Raw genomic sequence first — 16947 nt, 5'->3', positions numbered from 1 at the left:
ACCTTGATCCAATAGTGACTAGTGTGTAACTGTTTTTTGTCGCACATAGCCTCTAATGTCCTCACAATAATATACGGTTTGATTATTGATATGAATGTTGTTGCGTGGTCTATGTTCCCTCTCGACTTGCCGTAGCTGGTGTTTCCAGTGGGCGGGGCCTTTTACTTCACAAAGTTTGCGGAAGTTTGTGTCGTTTATGAGATCATCTGTCAGGAGGACAGATTACACAAGTTATTTGGTCGTAGCGTTAACATTACTTCAATAGATGGACCTCGGTTCGGAGAAAATACAGCGGATCCTCTCAAAGGTTTGTTAAGGGCCGACTTTTGGAAACAGATTTACTAGCAGCCTGTTAGCCTAGTCCATGTTGGAGTCCGTCTCAGCAACTGGCTCAACCGGCTCTGTTCAGGATGCTGCTTAGCCTGTCCCGGACATGCGAAACAATAGTGTTTTAATAGCTTAGTTTTCAAAACTAATTTAGTGACGAGTTAAAAGTTACCTCAATGAATGTGAGAGGTACTGCACAGTTTAGCAATTTAGCCAGTGGCAAGGGCAAAAATGTCCCAAGAAATCTCAGAATGCCACTAAAAAGCATCATCCAGGGGCAAAAGCTGCCCCGTGATTTTGATCATTTTATTTTCATTAATTTAATTTCCATTTCCATTTCTTACACTCAGCATCTGCAAGCTGGTTGCCAGAAGAATACGTTTTAATTTAATTTTTTAGCTCTAAATTACTTTTTTCTAAGTGCCCTCAAAATGTTGTAAATGTACATTTTTTATACAGTGTACCAAATATTTTTTAATTTCTTACACTGTTACTGCAGGAAAAAGATGCGACAGTATACTTGAATTCTTCATTCATCTTTAACGGTCACAGATGAGTCTTCTTCCCTCCTTAATTAATTTAGAGGGCCTTGGATTCTGCTCAAGAGTTTAACATTTTCTCACTGGAGGTTTTCAGTCTTAGAGCTATATCTGTTTTCGACAGATTTGATTTCAGCACTTATTCTTAATCCACAATAGCACTAACTGCTATAATTGACCTCTTTTTATGATATCAGTACAAATTCCATGATGTTGCTGTTGAAGAGCTGCAGAAAATCCATCGCATCTACCCTGGGATGAAACCACTGCCTGGCACATACTGTAAGTTTTCCTTGAAGAACCTGTCTACGTTTTTGTTGCCAGTGTTTTAAATCGGTGATTAAATCATTTTCTTCACTGAGATACGTTGAGACCTTTGCAGACCTTCCCGTTTCTTCCCATTTCAGCATTCAGTGATGGCACCCAAAAAGATCTCGTAAAACTGGTTGGTAACATTCCTGTCAAATATGAAGGTAAGCCTGGCCAAAACGCATTACGCATCAGCTGTGAGTGTACGCCAGCTGTTTGAAAGGCCTTCATCATCAGATGAAGCATAACGGATACATACCACCTGGATCATGCCAATGTGTGATTATTATTGTTATGTACTGATAGCAGCTAGGGGAGTCACAAGTTTCATCATGATACAATATAATATTGATTCTTTGGACAATGATACAATGATATCACAATGTTCAGTTAACTTAAAGACCCCTCGATGAACTTTCAAATATGAACATAAGCCATGCACATCTATGCTTCATCACACTGGATTTACAAGGCGTATCTTAAAGATGACGATATATAATTTTTAAAAACTTTGCATCGATAGTATCGTATCGATACACGATACTATAACGATCCATCGTCACATCCCTAATAGCAGCCTGTCTGTCCCCAGGCCGCTCCTACAACCTTCCCGTTCAGCTGTGGATAATGGACTCCTTTCCCTTCACGCCTCCCATATGCTTGCTGAGACCCACCTCCAACATGGTCGTCAGAGATGGCAAGCATGTCGATGCCGGAGGACGCATTTACTTGCCGGGACTGCACAACTGGGACTATGTAAGACGTGAGTCCGATTTTTAGAATAAAGTGGAAGCTGTTCACCGGCATTCTCATCCATTTTGCTTCTGCTTTTAACAGCCCAAGTCGTCTGTGGTGGGTCTGCTGAATGAGATGATCTCCAAGTTTGAGGAGGAACCTCCGCTGTCCTCAAAGAGCACAGGAGACAGCAAAGACCCCCATACGCTTCTGGCCTTCGTCTCCAATCTCCATATCAATGAAGGTGCGTCACTTGAGGGACTAGGGCTGCGCAATAATATCGATACGGCAATATATCGCGATATTTCTTTCCGCAATACTGTATCGATATTTCAGAAAAATATTGTGATATATCGCAATATCGATTTTTTGCGCAGCCGTGTGTTCAGTGACACCACAAGGATGCTTTTTATTTCAGTGCGTTCAGTAACACTCAGTAGTCCACTAAGTTATCAATATAAAGTCATATACATATTATTACACTACCTGGGTGGTACACAGCAAATTTAATTTTCAGTTAATTATGTAGAGTATTGCAATATATCGCAATATTTATTGTATTGCAATGTATCGTGATACAATCGTATCGTGACCCATGTATCGTGATACGTATCGTATCGTGAGGTCCTTGCCAATACCCAGCCCTATGAGGGACAGCTGCATAGTTGGTGATCAGTAATGGCATTAGTGGCTTGCAATTTGTAAATTTAATCTCCTTTTCAGGTGGCTTCAGACATCATGATCAACCAATCAACAAAGTCTCGGTTATTGGGGGAGGAGACTTAGGAATGGCATCAGTGTTGAGCATTTTGGCTAAGGCAAGTCACACTTTATGTTATTAATCAGATATTTAAAGACATAAATACATCTTGCTGTTTCTCTTTTTTTCTAATGTTGACATTTTGTGTAATTGCTGTGTAGGGCAAAGTGGATAAACTTGTTTTCATTGATGTCGCCGAGAGTTCTACCAGGGGCGGCAGTACAGATCTGGAGATTTTCAAATTGCCAAAGGTTGAGGTGTCCAAAGGTGCTTTTTTTTTTTTTACACTGTACAATGCACTGACACACATGATGCAGTGCATTGTGGTTTGATCACTGTTTGACACTGTTGTCTCTCTGGTAGATTTGACAGCCTCTGCAGGTTCCAAGGTTGTGGTGGTGACGGCGAACGCGTGGAGCAACGAGCAGTCGTACGTGAGCGTGGTGCAGACTAACGTGGATCTGTACCGGGGGATCATCCCGGGCCTGGCCCGCCTCAGCCCCGACGCCGTGATGCTCATTGCCTCGCAGCCAGGTGACAGCAAACACTCTCACTGTGTCAAAAAACACCTGCTCTCCATTCCGCTCCGGTACCATCGTCTCTGTTCTCTCTCTCTCCCACTCCAGTGGACATCATGACCCATGTTGCTTGGAGACAAAGCGGTTTCCCCCCGACTCGGGTGATCGGAGCAGGGTGCAACCTGGACTCGGAGCGACTTTGTCGCGTCCTGGATATCAACTTGAACACTCACAAACAGGCCTGGGTCATAGGAGAGCTTTCAGACAACAAAGGTGAGCCGGAGAGGAGCGATGACACATTTACACAAGATAGCTCGTCTTTGGATTGGTAGTCATGGTCAATGTCTATCAACAACATGATTTATGTCTCTCTCACTCTCCCTCAGTTTCTTTCACTCTTGTATATTGTTTACTTGTCTGTCTTCATTTGTTTTGAATCGTATAGACCCCTTATGTTAGCAAACAGCGAGTACGTATTTTGCGGGCGGAGCTGAACTGGTTTCAGTAAGTGACAGCTAGCGGTTCAGCTGTCAGGAATATGGAAGATCTGTATTATTTATATATATATATACGGTATATATATATATATATATATATATATATATATATACATACATGCATACATACCACAGTGCGTGCAAAACTGCAGTGACATAACCGACATGACGTCCACTCCAAATTGGTCTATTGGCAGAACCAGTAACGCAGCATTCTTTGCTTATCTTTTATGTTCTTCCCATTCTCAACCAGGCGTGTGAATGGCGTGACTCATGTGCTTGTGCTTGTCTTGTAGTTGCTGTGATGAGTAACATTGGGCTGAGCTCTAGTCAGCAGCCAGAGATCGCGTCAGGCTCCAGCTCTACCAAGCCATTGTTGGACAGGTACGGCCAGGGATTAATTTCACGTTTGAAGTAACACTCGACTGAAGGATCACACTGGCATAACCCATAAACTGCTGTTATGAAAAATTTCTAGAAGACTCGGTTGGATGCAAAACTGTGATGGACAGTGTTGAGGTGCTGTGCTAATTTAAATGTTAGGAATTTAGAGCATTAGATAGATTAGAGCCGTGGTTGCCAGCCTTTTCCAACTCAGCGCCCACTTGAAAATCTCAAAATGTTTCACGGCCCACCTCCAACCCTATAAAAAATACGGAGGCCAAACAATGCGTTCTCAGAGCACGACTTGTTATTTTCCACAGTCACTAACACAGCATCTGAAACATGTTGCAGCATTTTCAGCATTACAATTGTATTTAAATTTGTTTAATGTAAAGAAAAAGATTTGGCGGCCCACTTGCAATACCTCCGCGGACCACCAGAGGTTGACTGGATTAGAGAATGTAAATGTCCATAATAAGGAAATCGATAAAAACCATAAGCATTGCCTCAAACATTGTAAGTTAATCCACACAAGCATTACATTAACATTACTGAACAAGGTAAGGCACAGATATCCGTGTCATGTTCTCTTTTTTTAACCTTTATTTATCCAGGGGAGTCTCACTGGGAGCAATCATGCTCTCTTTTTCAGGAGCCCCCTGTTCACATTCACACCTGGAAGCTGACCAGTACAACCACAGTCTGATCTGCTGGCCACTGAGCAGCTCCACTGACCAGTACAAACCACAGTCTGATCTGCTGGCCACTGAGCAGCTCCACTGGAGCGGTTGGGGTTAAGGTCCTTGTTCAAGGACACCTTAGTGGTGCTAATGGCAAGCGCTGCCTTTTCACTTTCCCCACCCAAAATTATCCTGTACAGACGACCTTTCGGTCACAAGCTCGCTTCTCTAACCGTTGGGCCACCACTGCCCCTTGTTCTCATACTAATTCTCATAATTTACTGTTTCTGTTTTGTGTCATGCTTTTGGTACATGCTACAAGTTTTTCATACTGAAAACGGTGTCCTGATGAAACTGTTTCTCTGCATTTAGAGCGTTTGAAATGATGAAGAGTAAGGGCCAGCGGTCGTGGTCCGTGGGTCTGTCCATTGCTGACATTTCCTGCAGTGTCCTGACAGACGAGAAGAAGACCCACTCGGTCTCCACACTGGCTCAGGTAGCACATCCCTACATGTCTGATTAACAAAACCAGTGTTCTCATCTGCTGGTATTCTCATTGTGATCCTCACCTCCACCATGTCATGCATTATATTTGACTTATTTCCCTATTTACATACAGTCGGGAGTGGGTCTGAAGTACTGCTATCTCTGTTTAACTTTATTAAGACAATAACAAACAAAACACAAAAAAGTAATTTGTTCCTTTTGTGTAGATGAGACATTCAGGTGTTTGAAGGACATTTGCATGGACAACAGATTATGGAAGATGTGCATTAAGTGTGTGTGTGTGTGTGTGTGTGTGTGTGTGTGTGTGTGTGTGTGTGTGTGTGTGTGTGTGTGTGTGTGTGTGTGTGTGTGTGTGTGTGTGTGTGTGTGTGTGTGTGTGTGTGTGTGTGTGTGTGTGTGTGTGTGTGCTGTAGGGCTGGGGGGGCATAGGCTCAGAGGTGTTCCTCAGCCTGCCCTGCATCCTGGGAACAAACGGTTCCATCCGTCTGGCCGGAGTGTCTTTGGGACAGGAGGAAGACTCCAAACTGAGGGAAAGTGTCGCCTCTCTCTCTAAGCTCATGGCTCAGCTGAGGATATGATCACACTCCTACAGCCGAACTGACTTGCCTAGACAAGGCTGTTGCACACACTGACAATGTTCTCCACTGTCAGCACACTCTCAGCAGATTGGACTGTATATAGGACATTAAAAGTAGTTTCAGTTAGTTCCCTTTGAAAAGTTGAAAGCAGGTTTGGACAATAGTGTATCACAATGAAATATGCGTGATGCAATCTTTCAGATTTGTTCAATTGTCAGCTTTTTTTTTTGTCACTATGGGTAAGCCATGTAGCGATTGCTTTTGTGCTGTTCTTGAAATGCCCATGCCTATGAGGTGTTAGTCATTTTGCATTAGTCACCTTGCATTATACAAACTCAGTCAAGTCAGAATGTTACATGAAGGGGGAACTAAAGGCACTGGTAGAACACAAATGTACGATGGCAATGAAATATATTTTTAGAACTCCAAATATTGCGCTTATAGCATTGTCAAAATGACAATTTACCAAAAATATTTTCCTAAAAGATAGTTTTGTGTATGTGATGCAGCTTTTTAACTGTTGAATCTTTACCTTTAATACCTCTGACTAAAACCTGAGTGTTGGTTGAAATGAAGTATGGCATGTATATTTTATATGGTACAGGGTACTGTCTCATTGGTGGACTACAGCTCATAATGGCCTTACCCTACTGGCTTAATGACATTTCCACATTTGTTATGACTATGAAAAAGTGTATAGAGTGCCTTTATATTTAAAATGCCTTTGCCATAAATTTGTACTTGTGTAAAGAGACTGGTGGGAATGAATGAAGTGATGTAAAAATGTAAAGTATGTAATACTAAATTTTGTGGGTGTGCAATAAATATCGGAATAGATTTGGTCGTCATCTCTTAGGGGAAGAAAGACAAACGATCAAGGTGTATCTCTTTATAAAACTCAAGTAAATAGTTTCATACATGTTCATGAACTTTGGCCTGAGACCCAACCACACCAGCATACAGCGATATAGATATAATTGGTGATAAGGTCACATGACTGTAGCACTTGATGAACTAGACAATCTTACATACAGGCCCAGATCCAACTTCTTGAGTAAGACGGACCACGAATCTATGCAGCCGTCAGTCCAAAGTTCATGAACAAACCATATTACATCTGTTAACTTATCACTCCCAAAATAAAAAACATATTTTGGCAGTAGCCTTCAACTCCATTAGAAACAGAATATTTGAAGAGAATTGCAAAACCTCTTGGTAATTGTGAGTGCAAAAACAACATAAAACATGTTCACACAGCATATACTGTATTGTAATATTTGAATTGAATGAAGCAATAGATATAAATATGTCTGACTACAGGCCCTTGTATTGTACAGTATGGCTCAACTTCCATTTCTCTTACATTTTTGTTATCGATAAATTGACAGTAGTTTCACTACAACGGCTCCAAAAACATGGCTGTGCATATGAGTGTGTAGATATAGAAATGGCACTGACAATGTACACTTGGTCAAAACAGGCATTTTGGGTAGCAGGTGGATCATGTTCCTGAGTTAGTTTTCACTAAAGCATTCCATCCTTCATGTGGGTGCTGAAATGCTTTGGAGAACCTCAGCCCAGAATGACTTCCACCTCCACTCTCAATTGTCCATACTGTCAATGTGTACCAGTTCTGACCACTAGATGGAGCTACTCTTCATAAATATTTCTCACAATGTTTCTCATCCCTGCCTGCATTCACTCTACACTGTTAACAATCCCGCATGCATCAAATCCTTATATTAGTCTTACATTTTCACCTTGTTCAGCCTTTATACATGCATGTACATCAATCCTAATAACATATATACAGTACAATATTGCTGTGAAGTCACAGAAGTGTCAAGGACAAATGGAGGTAACTGCTTTGAAATTAAGGGTTTGAACAGATGAATACAAACAAAACAAATCACAAGCAGCCCCAATTCCAGCAAAGTACCCCCTGCCGTTTGCATGGAGCACAGATGACTGGACCGTCCTCCACATGAATCAGCCACGCTTCAGTATATTTACACCAGTGACTTATTGCACCATGACTTCATAAAAATAAAGATACGTTTCCCTGCTGGTGACGGTAACAACTTTAGCAAACTCTTAAAGCCTGCACACAAACTGCTTTGGCCTCAAGCATACCAATCCGATTGAGTAACAGTGGTCCTGTGTTATCAAGTATCATTTTAAAGATGCATACAGTAAAGAAACAGTGTTGCGTTTAAGGTTTATGCGTTTTCACACACTGGTGTGTTAAGATGTGAGAGCCTGCTCACAGTTCACCGTAAATGCAGTATTGATATCAATGTATAGGCTTTGGGTGCTTTAACAAAGACTAGCTTATTATACAGTATGACGACCTCAAAAGCCCTCGAGTTAGAACTGGCTACCCTCAGTGCACTGGCATCAGGTTAAGACACTTTGTTGGACAGAGGGAAGAAAGAGTTTAGAGATGAAGCAATGGTGAAAAGCTTAGCTGGTATTAAGATCACCTCAATTCATCTGTTGTGAATGTATGACACCTTGTATGACACATCGCCTTGAAAATCAAATCTGGCCGCACACACTAAAAAGAGCAGGCGAGTTACTATACTTGCGATTTGTGCAGCAAACAGTAACAGACATCAGTTTTAAATACTATAAGGTCAACAACACTTACAAAAAGTTAACTGCCCCTAGACGAATCACAAAAGTATGTACATGTCAATGAAAAAAATACTGTCACTCTCTCTCTCTCTCACTCACACACACACACACACACACACACACACACACACACACACACACACACACACACACACACACACACACACACACACAAATTAATATCTACTGGCCATGGTGATGAATGGTAATCCAGCATAACTCATACTAGAACATTTCTTGGCCATAGGAAACTTCAGAAAGTCACTGATTTGGGCAGCTGCTGTCCCCCTGAGTGCATCCTGTAAAAATCTGGGCTGGATTGGACCAAGGGCACCCCTACTGGCGACTGTCCTGAGGGCCTGGAGTGGCCCGGCGGTGACCCGGTGTATAACAGTGGAGCTGGGAAGGCAGAATGGTCCCTGGGGCCCCTAGAGAAAGGCTGCGAGTAGCTGGATGAGGTGGCTCTGTGTGTGTCTGAATGGTTGGGGGAACCAGACTGGAAGGGAGTGAGTCTGTCGGCGAAACAAGGTGGAGGAGGGGGGATGATGGAGTCCTCCACCCAGCTGCCCTCTCCTTCATATTGCGGCTCCTGGGGCAAACGGGGGAGAGCACCAAGCGAGTGCGGAAGAGCAGGGGATGGTGGGATAAATACAGCGTGTGGAGGGAGGGGGTACAGAGCGGGGTCATGGTCTCTATCCATGGGAAGTGACGGAGGGTTGCCATACATGCCGGGAATCTCCTCAGGCGTGGATCCCAAGCCAGGGCTGTGAGGAAGCATGGCTGCCACTTCCAGCAGCCTCTCCAGGTAGCGGTCATCCTCTTCTGCCTCAGAGAGGTTGTCATACTGGGACGTGTTGGAGGGCCGTCTGTCTCCCACCGGCACCGGGACACAGAGAGAGACTGGGAACTTGGTTGGCTTGGGGGGAAGAACTCTGGAGGAGGAAGAAGTGAAAGCATGGGGAGGAACAGGCTTGGAGGAACTCTGTTCTTTCTGTACGAGGTCAGGGGATGTGGGCGGTTTTGGCTTTCGGTTTGGAGATGGCTTGACCGGAGGAGTGGGACGCTCCAACCTCAGTGAAGGAGCAGAGCAGGGGGAGGGGGAGCGTTGCTGTGTCTCTGGGCCACGCCCATCCTCTAGGCAGGCTGTTTCAGTGTCAACAGGTGTTTCAGGGTAGCAGAATGGTGGAGGAGGTAGATCGGGAAGATCAAGAATCGCCTCAGTCTGCATGACAAGAGCCTCCAAAGATGGGGGCTCATAGGGCGGAGGCCAGTCCACAGGCTCCTCCTGGCTCTCTGGGTCTCTGGGCTGGGTGTCCTCTTTTCTCCTCTCCTCAGCCTGTTTAACCTGTGGGAACCTCTCCTTCATGTTACCGACTGCTGCTACTTCAGAACGGGGCTTGTCCACTGCTTTTGGTGGCAATGGAGGTGGTCTGCAGGGAGATGGTAGTGCTTGTGTGCCTACCACAACTGCGTCTGGGGAAGGCGTACAAGGGGTGTGTGGCCCAGAGCAGTTTCTGGAGTCCTGGGGGTCGCTAGGTGAAGGGGTCTGGTTTCGGGTGATGGTGTCTGGCTGTTGGGCCTCTGTAGGGGGCTGGTGGTGGGGTTGTAGATTCATATTGGGCTCCAGAGGAGAGTCAGGCTGCAGGGGCAGTAGAAGAACTGGTCTCTCTTGCCCCAGAGGCTTCTTTGGCAGCTCTTCTGACTTGGCTAAAAAGAGAAGTGGTAGATGGGGGATGTATCAACAACGGAAAAAGCAAAACTATGTTGTACATCAAACAGAGGGTTGAGTTTTGAAGTTTTGGACTAGAAATGAGAGGAAACGAAAATAGAAAATGTTTCATTAGTGACGAGGATGCAAAACAGAATTTCCTCCCCCATGGCAATCCCATCATTGTTCTATTAAACAGTCCCCACCTGGAGGAGGCAGGTCCAGCTTCTTACTGCGCAGCTCAGACATGGCAGCCTGGAGCTGCTCCACCACCGCATCATCAGGCAGGAAGAAGGACACCTCCAGATTCTCCTGAAGAAACTCCCTGATGTCCTCCAACTGAAACTTCAGCAGACGCTCTGAATGGACACACAAGAGAAACAAGAGGACAGCCAGTTTACTCATGGGAAGGCAACATCTCTGATAAGGTGAACCAAAAAAAAAAAAAATACAAACCAGTGAGTCATATTTAGTGCTTCAATAGGTGGTGTAATGCAGAGGTGCCAAACCTGTCCTACTTTATTAACTTAATGATACCAATGGAAAAAGCAGCCCAATCAAGTGACTCGTTTTGAGAGCAATCAACCAATCTGGTGAGGCACTCCTTCAGCGAGCATCCAATGAAAAGTAAGCATTCCATTCTTCTCCACAGCAACCGGCCACTTGCTTTATGTAAGCCATCCACTGATGAGGCAGCCAACCGAGAGGCAGCGTGCGGTGTAATCCACAGGGTAACACTCGCTGGTATAGCAACAGCAGCTCTGGCTGCATCTGGGCATACGGCTGCTTTCCCTGACTCATTGAACGCACACACGGCACGGCACAGCACAGCATGGAGGATGATGATGATGTCATCCTCCTCATCCTCATACTCACTCTTGTGTAATTTCAGGGTTGTGTAAGCCATGGCGGTCAGGATCCTCTCCCCCTCCAATATGTAGATGTCCCATAAACGCAGGGTGAGGGTGAAAGGGGTCTGTTAAGACAAGACAAACAGCGGTACAACGTCAATGTCATTAAAAAAAAAAAAGAATAAAACAACCACAGATGTTTTTTTTTTTAATCTGGGCATCAAAGGAGAAGAGGGAAATGCCTTGTGATGTATTGATATTTTAAATGCACGACCACATCTGGGACTACAGATGTGCTGATCCCAGGAAGCGATCCAGAGATCCACCAGTCATGCAGATGTATGTTGTGAAAGCAGCCGAGGAAACACAATGGAGACTCACTCTGTCAATGAAGCACTGCAGAAACCATTTGGTGGTGTAAATCCCGGTTGTCATCTGCTCCCTGTCCTGTGGGGGATTGTAATGAGAAATGGTCTCTATGGGAAGTCACACTTCATAATCTGTCTCCGCTCTATAAATAGTTCTGACACTTGGACTCTTCCACTGCAGTAACGTTTTGAACATGTGCCCTTTTAGCAACATAGATTAATCCAATTCAACTACAATCTAAGCTAAGAAGAAACCAAGCCCCGCCCATAGATAGCATCAGTCACGAAGATCTATCTCACCATGTGCTTCTTCAGCTTTGGTAGCATTTTGGAGAGGATCTGCTCATGGTGGGCCTGGAAACGATGCAGCTTGGGAAACCCTGGGATGAAGAGCCCTAGTAGAGTGAAAGGACAGATCAGCATGCCATAAATAATGTGTGGTGCAAATAACACAATTGAATTCTTACGCTGAGCAAGGGCAACATGAGAAAACACGAGAACAAGGTCAATGATGTCCTTTGCAGTTCAGCACCAGACAGAAAATGACCACCAACATCAAATCAGTTCGTCCTTGAATCCAAGTGAACGTTTGAGCCAAATTTGAAGAAATTCCGTCGAGGCGTTCCTGAGATATCGCATTAACAAGCATCGGACGGACGGACGTCCAGACGGACGACACGACAACATAGCCAGCGGGGCCATAAAAACAATTTGCTTTCACTCAAGTGAAGGCTATGGTCTGCTGTAACAAGTGAAGGCTATGGTCTGCTGTAACATCAAGTCAAGTGAAGGCTATGGTCTGCTGTAACATCAAGTTTTGCTTGTCAACCAACATGCATTCAAGAGACATCTTCTCCACACTACCATCCTCTTTGAATAGTTTGCTCCTCCACCCTCATGTTTTTTTTAATCATCAGCCCCCACACTAAGCAGCCCTCCCGTCCTCTGCCTCACCGTGCATGGCGTGCTTGCTGTTGGTGAGGAGTTGGGAAAGGGCCCAGAAGGCGTCTTCCTCGTTCAGGTACATGAGCAGGATGGCAGCGATCTGGCTCATCCCCTGGCAGTAGCTCACCTCCTGGGGGAGGAGAGCAGGAGAGCAGACGGCTTAGATTCAAACAGCACAGGGCCACATGGAGAGGAATTATTCATAAGTGAATGTAGCACACAGACAGGAGCAGAGAGGAGGAGGAGGAGGAGGAGGACACCTGCATGTCTGATGTGATCTGAGGGCAGAGAGTGGATGTCTGATGGTGTTCAGCTGTGCACACAGAGGAGCTACACTACAGTATACTGTAGGCCTACGTGCTGCTGCTGCACTATCAATAATAATATAACAATATTCATTCAATTGACTAAAGGTTGTACAACAATTTACTACAGTCAAAAACACAAATGATCAATAATGTCTCTCTTGTATAAACCTTGTACAGTGTTACTGCCAAATCTGACTCCATAATGATCTGCTGTTAAACACATCACACTTGGCACACACAGTGCACACAAACCCAAATACACAGATTTCCTGTTTGTCCGTATTAAGCCGGATTTGTTGCGCAACTGAGAATGAGCACGGAAGTATCCTTTCATGGAAACTGTAAATTTAGGGTTACAATGAGGTTAAATGAAACATTCTCCACATTCTTTCTCTTACCATCACATATGGGGAAGGACAAACACCGTCTCCCCCTTCTCCCTCCCTCTTTCTCGATCTACTGTATCTCGCTCCCTCTCTCTCTCTCTCTCTCTCCTGCTGACCCAGTTTCTGATAAGCGGTGTGAGTAGAGGGGGAAACGGAAAAGGGGTACAGCACATGGCCATTTCCTCTGGCTCAAACACCTCTACCACACAGGAACCAGCTACACTCCCAAATCAGAAAAACAGGACTGGATTTTGTTCGTGTGTGTGTGTGTGTGTGTGTGTGTGTGTGTGTGTGTGTGTGTGTGTGTGTGTGTGTGTGGGGCAAAGTACATAAGCATGGGGGTCTGTATTTATGTCTGTATCAAGTCAAGAAACAGATTTGTTGCAATGATATCTCCATCCTCTCTATTCCTCGACTAGACATGCTCTTGATAGGGAAGAGGTTGGCAGCACCTTGTAAAAGTATTGATAAACACATGTTGAGATATGGTAGAAGTATGATGGCATGTATGGATGCATATACATATTTATGGTATTTTAGTAAATACATGTTGACACAGATAATGCCTGCTCAGACACAGCAGCCAACCACTCAACAAACAAGCCAACCAACTCTAGCTTCTGGTGGAGAAAGTTGGGACACAGAGGCAGTTTTGGCGGAAAAAAAATGCAGTAAAACAGAATTGTCGCCATCATCATCATCATCATCATCATCATCATCATCATCATCGCTGGCCTCAGTATCCATAGCTCCAGTCCACACAGCTAATAAGCCCAGAATATCATCATAAAGGGAACAGAGTTGAACAATATACAGTAAAAGATGGTGAGGCAGAGAACAATGAAAATGGCTTGAGGGGTCATGGGGAATTGAGATATACAAAAGGTCATATGCTTGGTGTTTCTCTGACAGTGTATCGGAGTTTAAGAAAAGCAGAACTGTACTAAAGGCAAGCTATATTATATATTGTACCTAGCCTAGCAGCAAGTTAGTTACAGTACATTCATTATCAAAGGTCTCAAGGACCTGAACACTGAGTAGAAAGGGTTACCAGTGGTCTGACTGCTACTGTACATTATGCTTCTGTACATCCAGGCTGACCCACACTCATAACTTAAAGATCTCACCCAAACCTCTAAAGGAGAAGGAGAATGGATGTCCTGTTCCCATCTCACTGTTTGGCCAAGCAGCAACACACTCTGGCGCTTCTCCATATTGTGTAACACACACACACTTAGATATGCACACACACACACGCACGCACACACACACACACACACACACACACACACACACACACACACACACACACACACACACACACTTACCGTGTTGTAGACAGAGTAGGCTGCAAGCACTTGAAACAACGCCTGCTGCCTATAGAGAAAATTAAAGAAACCAACAATTCAGCTTTAAACTACAAAAACAAGGATACAATTCCTTAGAAAATGACTAAACACAGTGAGCTGAAACTGAGAAGGAGTATCATGGGAGTTTAATAGATGAAAACTCCCCAAAGCCACATGAGCGATGATTACTCATGCATAAACCATCTCATCTCTAAACGAATCCCATCAATTAGCAGCGACAGCTACATTCAAAACAGCCACAAATAGCTCTGTAGAGGCTGCCAAAACCTGGCTGCGTCCCAACATCCTGTTAGCCTATGTATCAAATCAATGTGTGTGTGTGCGGATATCCTTTACTTCTGTCTGAGCTCGGCAGCTTTGCCCATCGCAGCAACACACATTCAAGTATTAATAATGAAGTGTGTGTGTGTGTGTGTGTGTGTGCGTGTGTGTGTGTAATAGGGGGAGAGGGACAGTCAGAGAGAGAGCTGCGGTGGCTGTCAAGTGTACAGCCTCTGCAGCATGCAGCACAGCACAGCAGAGAGAGGATATACCAGACCTTCCAGAGGCCTGTGAGTGATCGACTTGTCTCCCGGTGACACGCATTTCAGAGATGTGCAATAATAATTCCACATGTTGCAGTGTGAATGTGAACATGTGCCATGTGTACGTTTGGGTGCTGCGTGCAGGGGAGTGTGTGTGTGTGTGTGTGTGTGTGTGTGTGTGTGTGTGTGATGGCAAATTTGCAGACAATAAAACACTCTTATAACAGCAGGCAGAAACGCAGGGCTGTGTGCTGTGTGGCTGATTAAAGGTGCCTCAATGGTTTCTGACAGTGAACACAAGGCAGCCTGTGTGTGTGTGTGTGTGTGTGTGTGTGTGTGTGTGTGTGTGTGTGTGTGTGTGTGTGTGTGTGTGTGTGTGTGTGTGTGTGTGTGTGAGTGAGCTCTGTCAGAGGGATAGAGATATAGAGATATAGAGACAATTAGAAGAGTTCCCCCACCCCCCAGACCAACATAGTAGAAGACGCCGAAAGTGAGAGACAGGAAAGGGGCCTTACATAGCTCTCAGTGTGTCTGTGTGAACAAGACACAGCTGCTGACTTGCAGGGAAGGAGCGGGCAGCCAAGCAGGATGGAACTATGTTTAGGTGTGTTTGGATTCAGAGGCTTTCAATTGAAGGGGACATACTGTACTGGATGTTGCCAAGGGGCATGACTGTACTGCATGTTACCAAGGGGCGTGAGAGAGCCAGAACTCAGTCACACACTCAAAAGTTAAACTTGCCCGTGAATCGAGTAGAATCAACAACCTAGGTGCAAATGCAATAATACATCAAAGTGTGCGCACGTGTGTGCTTTTTATTTTATTTTGTTCCCCCTTCTTTGCTGCTTTGTATTCGCATTACCGTATATAGGGCTGCACGGATTGTGAAATTCTGGGTCAATACCAATCTTTTAAAATAACAATTTGGCAGATGATGCTGATGTTTTTGGGGGTTATTTTATTTTTGTTGTTATTTATTCCCCCTTTTATGCCAGGGGAAACAACAAAATCTGCATTATAAAAAAAGAACGAAGATTAAGTGTTTTCAAGTCTTTCGGCCCCTGACTGCACTATCTTTGAATGAGCACAAATTCATTCACACAAGTTTATGAAACAACCTTGTTTTTGTTTTGTTTTTTTGTTTTTGTGAAGAACACATATACAGTAACTACTGTACCTATTCAATGAGATGATCAACATCGGCCACAACAAGGCAACAAGGCTAATATCATACATGTCTCCCTAGCGTTACGTGTATGAATGCATTTCCTCACAGCATGTGAACAGGGTTCTTCTGCCAGCATTGCATTTATGTACAGTGTTTGTGCCATTTCCTGTGGGGCCTCACTCACTGACAGGAAGGCTAACAGAACACTGAGAGGGAGGACCTGTGTGTGTGGGTGTGTGTGTGTGCGTGCGCGCGTGTGTGTGTGTGTGTGTGTGTGTTAGGGTTGTCAAAAGCATCGATAATATCGAAAAGTATCAATACTGAACATTTAAATCAGATACAATACTCATTTGCAACGGGTATCGATAAGCATCAATACTAAAAATTTGAAATGGATACAATACTCATTTGCAACAGTTTTGATACCATCAGTGCTTTCTTTTAATGAAAATCACTGATTTCCCCCCTATCATTGGTGGGTATCGGTTGCTTCAACAAGCTAAACGTGTTCTGATGGCAAGAGCAGCGCTAATCTGCTGTCTAAATTCAAAGTTTGATCAGGCCTAGATTATGGAGAAGTGTGCGTCTGTCCGTCCATCTGTCTAACTTTATTTTTATGCCTCTTGATGTGTCCCCCCCCCTTCCCGTGGTATCGAAAATGGTATCGAGAATCGATATTTTCCTGGGTATCGGTATCGAAGTAGAAATTCTAGTATCGTGACATCCCTAGTGTGTGTGTGTGTGTGTGTGTGTGTGTGTGTGTGTGTGTATTGTCCTGGGAGGTTAGAGCCAGAGGTCACACCCTGCAGGAGACTTGGCAAGGGCAGGCCTGAACATGAGAGGTTGAT

The 16947-nt window shown here is 44.4% G+C and overlaps 2 protein-coding genes across 2 annotated transcripts in view; one reads left to right on the top strand and one right to left on the bottom strand.

Moving 5' to 3' along the window:
- The first annotated feature begins 169 nt into the window (after window positions 1-169).
- On the top strand, window positions 170-6657 carry uevld (UEV and lactate/malate dehyrogenase domains). Its single transcript, XM_083655095.1, has 12 exons — window positions 170-307; window positions 1064-1148; window positions 1274-1339; window positions 1768-1931; window positions 2013-2154; window positions 2634-2728; window positions 2832-2937; window positions 3034-3204; window positions 3297-3461; window positions 3982-4069; window positions 5122-5245; window positions 5670-6657. The coding sequence occupies exons 1-12, from the start codon at window positions 266-268 to the stop codon at window positions 5832-5834; spliced, it is 1413 nt and encodes a 470-aa protein (XP_083511221.1). The 5' UTR covers window positions 170-265; the 3' UTR covers window positions 5835-6657.
- Window positions 6658-8616: 1959 nt separating this feature from the next.
- Window positions 8617-16947, bottom strand: part of LOC310793299 (uncharacterized protein) — a 33075-nt gene continuing 24744 nt past the window's right edge. The window contains exons 8-14 of the mRNA XM_083655094.1: window positions 14366-14414; window positions 12353-12473; window positions 11699-11793; window positions 11412-11477; window positions 11056-11155; window positions 10386-10538; window positions 8617-10178 (exon numbers count right to left, since the gene is read on the bottom strand). Of these exons, the coding sequence (XP_083511220.1) occupies window positions 8725-10178; window positions 10386-10538; window positions 11056-11155; window positions 11412-11477; window positions 11699-11793; window positions 12353-12473; window positions 14366-14414 (2038 nt within the window). The 3' untranslated portion in view covers window positions 8617-8724. The remainder of the gene's footprint in view (window positions 10179-10385; window positions 10539-11055; window positions 11156-11411; window positions 11478-11698; window positions 11794-12352; window positions 12474-14365; window positions 14415-16947) is intronic.

Source organism: Poromitra crassiceps (genome assembly GCF_964638095.1).
Source record: "Poromitra crassiceps genome assembly, chromosome: 18".
NCBI classification, from domain to species: Eukaryota; Metazoa; Chordata; class Actinopteri; order Beryciformes; family Melamphaidae; genus Poromitra; species Poromitra crassiceps.
Note: the sequence above shows the minus strand (reverse complement) of the source record. Positions and strands in the feature narration are given on the sequence as shown.